Genomic DNA, 10059 nt, shown 5'->3' with positions numbered 1-10059 from the left:
CCGCGGCGGCGGCGGGAGGCGGCCCGGGGGCCGCGGGGGCCGCTGACCGGGCGGCGGGAGGCGGCGGGGCCGGGCCATGGGGGACGGAGCCGGCCGCAGCCACGGGAGCCGGGAACGCAGCCCGAGCCGGAGCGGCGCCCCCTGCTGAGCCCCGAGCGCCGGGTGAGCCCCCCGCCCAGCGCCCCGACATTCCAGACCCGGGCCCGCGAGCAGCGCCCCGAGCGCGGCCCCGCGATCCCCGCCCCGGAGCCGGTGAGAGGCGCGGGCGGCCGGACCCCGGCCCGGGGCTGCCCCCGCCCCCCGCCCGCGCCCCCGCCCCCGCCCGCGCCCCCCGCGCCCCCCGCGCCCCCCCGCCGGCCGCCCTTATTGTCCTCGCGCGCGGCAGGCGCGCCCCACTCACGCTCCCCGCGGCCCGGCCCCCGCCCCCGGCCCCCGGCCCCCGGCCCACGGACGCTCCCCGGCTCCACACCCACCGGGTCCTCGGGCCGCCCCCGTCCCGGGAGCCACGTGCCCCGCCGGCCTGCGTGTCGGCCCCGCCCTAACGCACCTCGGCCTGACCCAGAAGCCCGGCTGGGAGGGCGGCGGGAGGGATGTTTGCACGTGGGGCCCGGCGTCTGCGCGCCCGCCCGGGAGCCTGCATGCATGGCTGTGCACCTCGAGGAGCCGCCGCTTTGTTTGTGAGTGTGTGACTCTGCGTTACTGTTACTGTCACTGGGGCGTGTCTGCGACTCTGTACGTAGTTCCTGGGGTGTCTGAGTGCAGGTGACTTCAGCTGGGACCCGGGGTGTCTGTGGTTGCCGTGTGGTGCCCTGTATCTGAGTGAGACCCAGCCTGCTCCCTGGGGCGCTGCTGGAACCGCAGCTGGAGCCGTGGCCCAGGGAGGACCCGCGCCTGCCTTGCCGATGCGGGAGCAGTGTCCAGGGCCCGGACCTTCCTTCTTCCCCGGCAACCAGAACCAGGAGTGCTGGGCAGGCTCCAGAAAGTTCATGCCAATCCTTGAGGTCTTAGAGGAGGGGCATCCTATGCCCCACCCTATATTTTGACCTCTTGCTCCAGCCAGAAGGAATCCCATAAACATCTTGATCATATTTGGGCCTCCTGGGTGCTGAGGGCCACTTCCCAGCCTGGTCCTAGTTGGCCTGGCCTACTTGTCACTGGTACCTGTCCAACCAAACCAGTGCCCACCATGTTCCTGGGAGGACTAACTGAAGTCATGAGTACCAAGCGCTCCTGTATGGTAGGTACTCAGTCAGTGGTCTCCCCTCCCCAGCCCTGGGTTGAGGATGCTGCCCTGCGGGTTGTCTGTTCTCTGGGGCACAGGTACACATGTGGGTCTGCAGGTAAACGTGCTTCCATTTGGAGTTATAAACCACTGTGATCAGAGGTCTGTGTTGGTGTTTCTGAGGACACACAGGCGTGCACCTTGAGTGCCGGGTGCATGAGGTTGCACTTGTGTGTGTGTGTGAGCAAGGAGGAGGAATGTCTGCATACGTGGTTAGTCCTCGGGTGCGTGAAGATGTGTGAGTAGTGAATGGCCAAGGACTGTGTCTGCGTGTCCATTAGCAGGTAGATTGGGAGTCTGCGAGCATCACGGGGGATGAGCAGGTAATAAGTGTGAGCAGCCGCAGGAGAGGGGTGGGCGGGTAGCCTCACCCCGCCGGCCCTGACCTGCTGGGTCTGTCTCTCTCTTCCCTGCCCAGGCCGGCAGCCGGATGCCCGGGCCCGTTGGGCGGGCCGGCGGCCGCCTGCGGGATGAGCAGACTGCTTGGGGGGACGCTGGAGCGCGTGTGCAAGGCCGTGCTCCTTCTCTGCCTGCTGCACTTTCTCGTGGCCGTCATCCTCTACTTTGACGTCTACGCCCAGCACCTGGCCTTCTTCAGCCGCTTCAGCGCCCGTGGCCCTGCCCGCGCCCTCCACCCAGCTGCCAGCAGCAGCACCAACTTCTCCCGGCCCAACGCCACGGCCCCCAGCTCGGGGCTCCCCGAGGCTCCCAGCGCCCGGCCCGGCCCCACAGCTCCCGTCCTGCCTCCCTGTCCCGACTTGCCGCCTGGTCTTGGTGAGCCTGGGGAGAGGGCCTGCCCCTAGGGGTGAGTGGAAGACCCCACCGGCTGCTTTGACTTAGGGAAGGAGCCCTGGGGGTGCAGGGGTCTGGGCCGGTTGCGAGAGGGCGCTCCTGAGGGGGGGGGGGGGCTGAGGTTGAGGGCTAGTGCCCCTGGATGGTGGCGAGGGCCTGATGCCTGCTACTGCCCTGCCTGCAGTGGGCCGGCTGTTGATCGAGTTCACCACGCCCATGCCGCTGGAGCGGGTGCAGAGGGAGAACCCGGGCGTGCTCCTGGGCGGCCGCTATGCGCCCCCCGACTGCACACCTGCCCAGACGGTGGCGGTCATCATCCCCTTTCGACACCGGGAGCACCACCTCCGCTATTGGCTCCACTATCTGCACCCCATCCTGCGGCGACAGAGGCTGCGCTACGGCGTCTACGTCATCAACCAGGTGCGCTGCCGGTGGCCCCGGGCTGGCTCTAGCTGCCGGGGGACCCCTGAGCACCTGTGGGTATGGGCACCCACGTGGGGTTGGGAGCATTTGCGGGATCTTGTCTGCCGCCGGTTGTGTGGATACACAGCCCCAGGCTGCGTGATGTCCATGTGCACCCAGGAGGGCTTGCATGCCCATATAGGGGAGTATGTGCATGTGGGTGTTGGCTGCACTGATGGGTGTGTGCATGGCCTCGGGATGGGCCCCATTGTCGCTCCCTAGAGACCCCTCCCCATGGGGGTGGAGACCTGGGTGAGGAGAGAGAGGTAGAGCCTGAAAGAGGGATGAAGCTTGCTTGAGGGCCACAGCCACCGCAGAGGCCTGGGAACTCAGCTCCATGTCTAAGCCTTGCCATGAGCTTGGCAAGGCCTGGCTGTTGGCCCCCAGGGAGGATCTGCTGTGGGACTTGGGCCTCCTAAGTATGGGAACTGGATCCCCACCTCTGGGCTGATGGTGCAGGCTGACTTGGGGCCGGGGACTAGTTGGCCACAGAGGGCCTTGCCAGCCCGGGAGTTGAGAAGTGGCAGTAGAGATGGGTCTTTTTTTTTTTTTTTTTAATTTTTTATTTATGATAGTCACAGAGAGAGAGAAAGAGAGAGAGAGAGGCAGAGACACAGGCAGAGGGAGAAGCAGGCTCCATGCACCGGGAGCCCGACGTGGGATTTGATCCTGGGTCTCCAGGATCGTGCCCTGGGCCAAAGGCAGGCGCTAAACCGCTGCACCACCCAGGGATCCCCTAGAGATGGGTCTTGAGGGATGAACAGTCATCAGCCGGCTGACTGGCTGGAGGCCCTAGGGGTCGAGAGAACCATCTCGTGTATTTGGGAACTGGTGGCTGAGGTGTGGTGTCCAGCATCCAGCATGCAGGCAAAGATGAATCTGGAGTTGCTGGCAGAGCCCAAATCCAGAAGGGTCTCTGGAGGCATGTCAGGCAGTTGAATTCCAGCCTGGAGGTGGTGGGGCACCACTGGAAGGTTCTAAGTGAGGAGTAGCATGTACGTTTGCTTTTTGGGAAGATGGCTCTGGTTGCATGTGGGGGAGGGGCTGGAGGGGGAGACTTGCGGGGTGACCAGTTGGGAAGAGGCTACAATGTTCAGGAAAAGAGTGAACCTGCATGTGAGTCAGTAGCGGTTGTGGCCACGAAGGGGGATGTGACAGAGTAGGGAGTAGGGAGAGGGAGACACGGGGACACCTCGAGGGTTTCTCCTTGGCCATCTGCCGTGTGGTTGGCTGTGCCTGTGAATGAGATGGGAACACAGGAGCCCGGCCAGGGCTGGGGGAGAGCGTGACTCGGAATTCTTTTTTGCATGTGATGAGTTTGAGTGTCCGGGTGAAGTATGAGAGGAGTGTTCAGCCGGCAGTTGGGCCAATGAGTCCAGCGAGCAATGAGGTCTGAGGTGCGGAGAGGCATCTGGGAGCCACCGGCATGCAGGTGGACCCTAAGCCCAACAGTGTCCAGGCTGCCCAGGGAGCACAGGACCCGAGAGGAGAAAGCCAGCGCGTAAGGGACAGGTGGAGAGAGGGACAGCAGCACACACTGCGCAGGTTGGCCAGAAAGGCTCGAGGAGTCCTGGGAGAGGGTGGTGTCCAGAAGCCCAGGAATAAGTGTCCAGAAGGAAGCACAGCAGCTACGTGAGCACTGCCGGGGGAGTAGGGATATGGACCAAGAAGCGTCCAGTGGATTTAGTAACAAGGTGGGCCCAGCAAGAACCATTTCAGGGGCATGGTGGGGGCGGAAGCAGATTGCAGTGGGTTGAAGAAGGAATCAGATTTGACAAAATGGAAATAGCCAATTGGAGGCAACTCTTAAAAAAAAAAGAAAAATCTCTGCCGAGAAGGGGAGGCAAAGGTAGGGTGGTGGCTAGAGAGGTTTATTTTTCAGATGGAGTAAAATTGGGCATGTTCATGAGCCGTGTGGGAGAAACTCGAGGCTCCTGGCTGGGGAGAAAGGTCAGAAAGGAGAGCCGATGAGGCAGGAGAAAGTACACAACTGCTGCAAGGGCTGGTGGGAGAGAAGGTGCAGGGCAGGGAGGAGAGAGAGCAAGTAGGGCTGGGCAGTTTAGGGGAGCAGCTCCCATTCGCCTGGGCCCAGGCTGCCTGGTGGGTGGGAGGGGCGTGCCTCAAGACCCCTTCAAGGGCCTGGCCAGCTCCAGCCTGGAGATGGTGGGTTGGGACAGAGGGCCCAGCTCTTTCCATGAGATCCTCCTTGCCCTGGCTAGAATTTGGAGCTTGGGCATGCGTGGCAAGGAACCCAGCCTCAAGGAGGCCTGGCCCTGCAGCCCCTTTTCTAAGGGAACCCCAGGCTCACTGGACTGCGACTGCCTGTACACCTGGGGAGACAAGTGAATCTAGCCAGATCCTGTCCTGTTCCTGTCCCCATCCTGTCCCGGTCTCAGAGGCTGCCCAGGGAGTTCGATGTGGGTCCAGATGAGCCAGAGGGCTAGGTGGCTGAGGCTCGGTGGCTCATCCCCATGGTTCTTGATCTTGGACACTGGGCATTGGGGTGTGCATTGTTCATCTCATTTTGTGAGTGCCCAGCGGGGATACAGCGTCTCAGGGCTGCTCTTCCTGGCACAAGGGACACGGCTACAAGGCACGCTGGAAAGAAGGGGTGAAAAAATGAGCGACAGGAGCACTCTGAGTCCCAGCTTAACCGGACTCTGGCATAAGTGAAGCTCACAGGACAGAGTGAATGATGACCCGGAGGCAGGGAGGTCAGGGATGCCTGTCCAGACATAAGCTTGATGATCAAATCAGAGGAGAGCATTCCAGAGCTAACACCAGGGCCTCACGGCAGGAAGGAGCCTGACATGTTCCAGAGCAGCTGAGGAACATAGCGCAGCTGGGCCCTGGAGTCTGAGGGCGATGGCGGGAGAGGAGACTGGAGCCAAGCCATGGAAGGCCTTAGCAGGCGGGACTTAGGGGAGCCACTCAGAGTGGGGTGGGGAAGGCAGGGGAGTGGCAGGCCCTTGGGGACCACTCTGGACAGTGCTAAAGTGGCAGGTGCCTGCCAGTCACAGGCCCAGAGCTGACCTGTCCCCTGCACCGACCCCAGCACGGTGAGGACACCTTCAACCGGGCCAAGCTGCTCAACGTAGGCTTCCTAGAGGCGCTGAAGGAGGATGCCACCTACGACTGCTTCATCTTCAGTGACGTGGACCTGGTCCCCATGGATGACCGCAACCTGTACCGCTGTGGTGACCAACCCCGCCACTTTGCCATTGCCATGGACAAGTTTGGTTTCCGGTGAGGGCTCCCTTCTCAGCTAGATCCAGACTCCCCTGCCGCCACCACCCCCGCCCCGGCCACACCCAGCGCCCCCTTGCCTCCGGCCCCTGTAGCACACTCTCCCCCACACCCCCCCATCTCTGGCCTTCCCTCTGGAGTCCCCTCAGGCCCCTCACTGACACCTGCCCTCTCCTGCCACAGGCTGCCCTATGCTGGCTACTTTGGAGGCGTGTCAGGCCTGAGTAAAGCCCAGTTTCTGAGAATCAACGGCTTCCCCAATGAGTACTGGGGCTGGGGTGGCGAGGATGACGACATATTCAACCGGTGAGTAGGGGTGGGGTGGGGCAGGGAGTCGACCGGGTGCAGAAGGTGCAGCACAGACTGGGCGAGGCTCCTTGCCCTTCCTGGTGCCTGCTCCAGCCCATCTGTCCCCATCCCCAGGATCTCCCTGACTGGGATGAAGATCTCGCGCCCAGACATCCGCATAGGCCGCTACCGCATGATCAAGCACGACCGGGACAAGCATAACGAGCCCAACCCGCAGAGGTGACCCCAAGCGCCCCTATTCCCTTGCTCCTTAGAAGTGACTCCCTGGTACCACTGATCCCCAGACGTGATCCCAAGGCCCCTGACCCTTGACTCCTAGTGATGGCCCCCACGCCCCTGCTCCCTGTTCCCCAGCCCCTAGCTCAGCCTCACCCCAGACTTCTATCATCCTTGGCCTCATTCCTAGAGGTGACAACAATGTAATGGCAGGGTTCAAATCATCACGAGTCGATGACATTCCTGTCAGTGTCCTCACAGACCTCCCTCGTGCCAGAGCAGATAGGACAAGAGCTAGCAGACACTGGGCACAGCTCCAGGGCCTGGGGACCCAACAGAGGTGGCCTTGAGTGGCATGGGGCTGGGCGCCGAAAGACAGTGCTGAGCCCTCTGAGACCAGAGTAGGCCGCTCTGTCCCTGGGGGTGTAGCAACATTTGGTGTCTGGTGCTGGCTGGAAGAAGCACCTGGGGCATGTGCAGTGTAGACCAGGGCTTCCTGGCACTGCTCTAACCTAGGTGGGGGATGAGGGGAGCCCGGAGCCAGTCCCTGCGGGACATCCCACAGTGAGGTTCACTCCAGAGAGGGAGACAGGCAGTTGTAGCACAAGGTGATCAGGGCAAGGTGCTGTCCTCCCAGAAGAGGGAGTGATGGTGGGAGGCCCTCCTGGAGGAGGTGATGGTAAACTAGACTTTGGAAGATGATCCACTGGACAAGTATTTGTCACCCACCGGCCTGGGGCACAGTGCTGTATTCACCAGGCTAGTGGAGGAGGCCAGTTTGGAGAAAAGGCATAGTATTTGCAGGAGTCTGGAATGTGAACTTGCATGATCTATACGCTGAGAGTCTGAAACTCTGTTTTACAGTCACTGAAGGCTGGGGGTGACCGTAGAGGGGTCAGTGCTGGCTGTTGGGGTGTCAAACCCCATGTTGGGAGTTTTACTTTTGTGCCCAGGGCACCGGGGAGTCGTGGAAGGACTTTGAGCAGAGAAGGAGCAGGATCAGATTTGGGTTTGAAAGGACCCCCCTGTGAGTGCGAAGAAGGTGAAGGGCTGGTGGGCCTGGAAGGAAGCTGACCAGGCTTGATGGAATTGGGGGCCCTGGGGTGTGCTGGGTGTGAGGCTGCCGTGTCCCCGGATGGAACAGTGTGTAAGGGTGGGGAGGTGGGCTGCAGCAGCAGCGGAGGACCGGCATTTGGCAGGAGCACGAAGCCCTGGGCATCCAGGGAGCTGATGAAAAAGCAGTTCAGATAGAAACCGAGGCGAGCAGAGCAGGGAGAAGAGGGGCTGCAGGGCGTCTGAGGGAGCGTGCTCAGTGTTGGGATGGCTCCTGGGGGGTGGGGGGAAGATCTGAGCCGAGCTCAGAAGGACTGGGAAGATCAGAACACTTGGGATGAGGGTGGGAGTGGAGCTCTAGAAGCACATGCCAAGGTGTCATCATGAGTTAGTGATGTCTGCCTTGGGTGAGGAAGTGGCCAGACGGCAAGACATTTCTAGCTTGAAGAACTCTTTGGGTGCTGGTTCCATCCACCTAGGCGCCTTTGCCCCAAATCTAGTTCTCCTGGATTCTTCTTTGACCCTACATGTCTATACCACCAGCAGGTGGTGTCAGTGCCACTCCCAAAACAGATCTGAGCCCATCTGCTTTTCCCTTCACCACCTCTGTCCTAGTACAGCCTCTGTCATCCTGTCGGGACTGCTGCAGTGGCCTCTCACTAGTTTCCCAATTTCCTCGTCATTGTCCTCTGGCTGTCCCCGCTGGCCTCCCACTGGGCAAAAAATCCCTCTCTTCTCACTCCTCGAATAAAAAACCTGCATCCTCTGACTTACAGAGCCCCACCCTGACATGCTCTAGCCTCCAAGCTGTTCTTAAGCCCTTGGCCCATGAAGCTCTAACCACTGGCTGTGCAACTTCTCATTTCCAGGTTAGGGTCAGCGTGTGCTGACCTCTGCTTGGAATGCTCTCCCCCCTGCTGTCAGCTTGGTGTCACAGGCTCACCCCTTCCAAGGCAGCCGTCTTCATCTCCCTCCCCTGTCTCCCTTAGCACTCTGATGCGTCCCTTGTCGGTTGCCTGTCTCCCTGGTGGAACAGACTTGCCATGAGAGGAAGGACTTAGTGCCCTGTCCCTGACTGTGTCCCTAGTACTTGCGAGCAGAGCCTGGCACTGGGGAGACTGCTCAGTAAGTAAGTGGTGAGGGACGGAGGAGATAGCCAAGAGAGAAGAGGGGCTTGGGGAGCACAGATGATGACCCGACGCAGGACAAGTTGCCTTTGAGGTGCCTATGGGATGCCCGTGTCTGGGTCTAAGGCTGAGAAGAGCCTGAGATCAGAGAGAGATTTGTGAGGGTGTCCAATTCTGGACTCGAGGAGAGATCTCTGTTTTAAAGGCAGATGCCAGAGCAAAAGGGCTCCAAGCAGGTAACGGGCAGAGGGTTTGGTGAGGAGAACTGAGTCATCCCTGGAAGAAGCCAGGGTGGCTTGAGCCTTACCCCCAGAGACCCCATACTGGGTTTATTGGGTAGCCCTGATCTGGACCCACTTCCATCCTATCTAGGTTTACCAAGATCCAAAACACGAAGCTGACCATGAAGCGGGATGGCATCGGGTCAGTGCGGTACCAGGTCTTGGAGGTGTCTCGGCAACCACTCTTCACCAATATCACAGTGGACATTGGGCGGCCCCCGTCATGGCCCCCTCGGGGCTGAGCTAATGGGTAAAGGCTCCCAGTGCCAAGGATTGTCTGCCAGAGGACTGACCTATATACTATATAGCCTGGCTGGCAGCTACTCTGTGGGGGATCCCCCAGGACTCAGACTGTGGGCTCTGCTTTCGGAGGGTCTTCCACAGGCCCCCCCAGCTGCACCTGGAAGTTTCAGAACCTACTTTGGGGGACTTCCAACCTGGGCGAGCCCCTCCAGTGTGGCCCTCTCTGGGGTCAACTCTTCGTCCTGTTCCTCCCTCTCCAGCCCAGCCCTCCATCACTGTCAGGGTCGGCCCAGCCCCTGCACTGCCTCACCGAGTGGCCCGGGCTAGGTCACTCCACCTCTCTGTGCCTCAGTTTCTCCCCCCTCGAGTCCCCTAGGGCCTGGAAGAGTAGGAGGTACAACTAGGGGGCAGTGTGGCTTCCAGGGGGAATTCTCAGACCTGGGGATCCCCCACGCTCCCAGGGGAGGGGAAACCTTTTTCATTCAACATTGTAGGGGCAAACTCTGGTGCGCCCCCTGCTGAGGAGAAGCCCCAGGAGGGGACCAGAGGGGGTGCTGTGTCGCTGCCTGGGATCTTGGGGCTGGGCTTTGCATGGGGGGCGGGGGAGGGGGCCTGGATCCGTCAGTCTGGTCCCCGCCTCCCTATCTCAGAGAGAAGGCAGCAGCCCCAGGGCCGGCTCGGTGTTTGTACATTGCACAGAAACTTGTGTGGGTGCTTTAGTAAAAAACGTGAATGGAGCAGCCCCTTTGTCTGCTTGGCGCTGGGGAAGCTGGGTCCCGGGTCCCAGACCCCGCGTGTGCGGCGGGAGGGCCACTGGCCTAGGCCGTCGGGCGGGCCGGGCCCGGAGAGGCAGCGAGCAGTACCCCCAGTGGGCCCCGGCTTCTCGGTTCTTCCCACCCGCCCCAAAGCTGCCGGGAGAGGAGCCGGGAGCGCCGGGCGGCGGAGCTCCCCGCAGGCTGGCCACGCCCACCCGCGGGCTGGCCACGCCCACCCGCCTGGGCCGACTGGGGGCGGGGCCCGGAGCGGCGCGGTTTCCCGGGTGACGGCC

At 61.6% G+C, this 10059-nt stretch overlaps 1 protein-coding gene across 3 annotated transcripts; it reads left to right on the top strand.

The window, feature by feature from the left end:
• Window positions 1-23: 23 nt before the first annotated feature.
• Window positions 24-9748, top strand: B4GALT2 (beta-1,4-galactosyltransferase 2). Of its 3 annotated transcripts, none has more exons than XM_072724219.1 (7): window positions 24-162; window positions 1701-2056; window positions 2259-2494; window positions 5592-5782; window positions 5966-6088; window positions 6206-6310; window positions 8860-9748. In XM_072724219.1, exons 2-7 carry the CDS (start codon window positions 1753-1755, stop codon window positions 9008-9010), a joined length of 1110 nt encoding a protein of 369 aa, XP_072580320.1. In that variant the 5' UTR covers window positions 24-162; window positions 1701-1752; the 3' UTR covers window positions 9011-9748. The 3 variants fall into 3 exon arrangements, with proteins under 3 accessions (XP_072580320.1, XP_025847803.1, XP_025847805.1); XM_025992018.2 differs by lacking the exon at window positions 24-162 and adding an exon at window positions 441-677; XM_025992020.2 differs by lacking the exons at window positions 24-162; window positions 6206-6310 and adding an exon at window positions 442-677.
• The last annotated feature ends 311 nt before the right edge of the window (window positions 9749-10059 follow it).

The sequence above is a fragment of the Vulpes vulpes genome, chromosome 10 (assembly GCF_048418805.1).
Source record: "Vulpes vulpes isolate BD-2025 chromosome 10, VulVul3, whole genome shotgun sequence".
Lineage (NCBI taxonomy): Eukaryota > Metazoa > Chordata > Mammalia > Carnivora > Canidae > Vulpes > Vulpes vulpes.
This window is presented reverse-complemented; position numbering and strand designations above follow the sequence as displayed.

Coding starts and splice junctions, on each gene's coding strand:
- B4GALT2 (XM_025992018.2), top strand. CDS start 643: ATGGCTGTGCACCTCGAGGAGCCGCCGCTTTGTTT. Junction 2,495..5,591: donor GCGTCTACGTCATCAACCAG/GTGCGCTGCCGG, acceptor CACCGACCCCAG/CACGGTGAGGACACCTTCAA. Junction 5,783..5,965: donor ATGGACAAGTTTGGTTTCCG/GTGAGGGCTCCC, acceptor CTCCTGCCACAG/GCTGCCCTATGCTGGCTACT.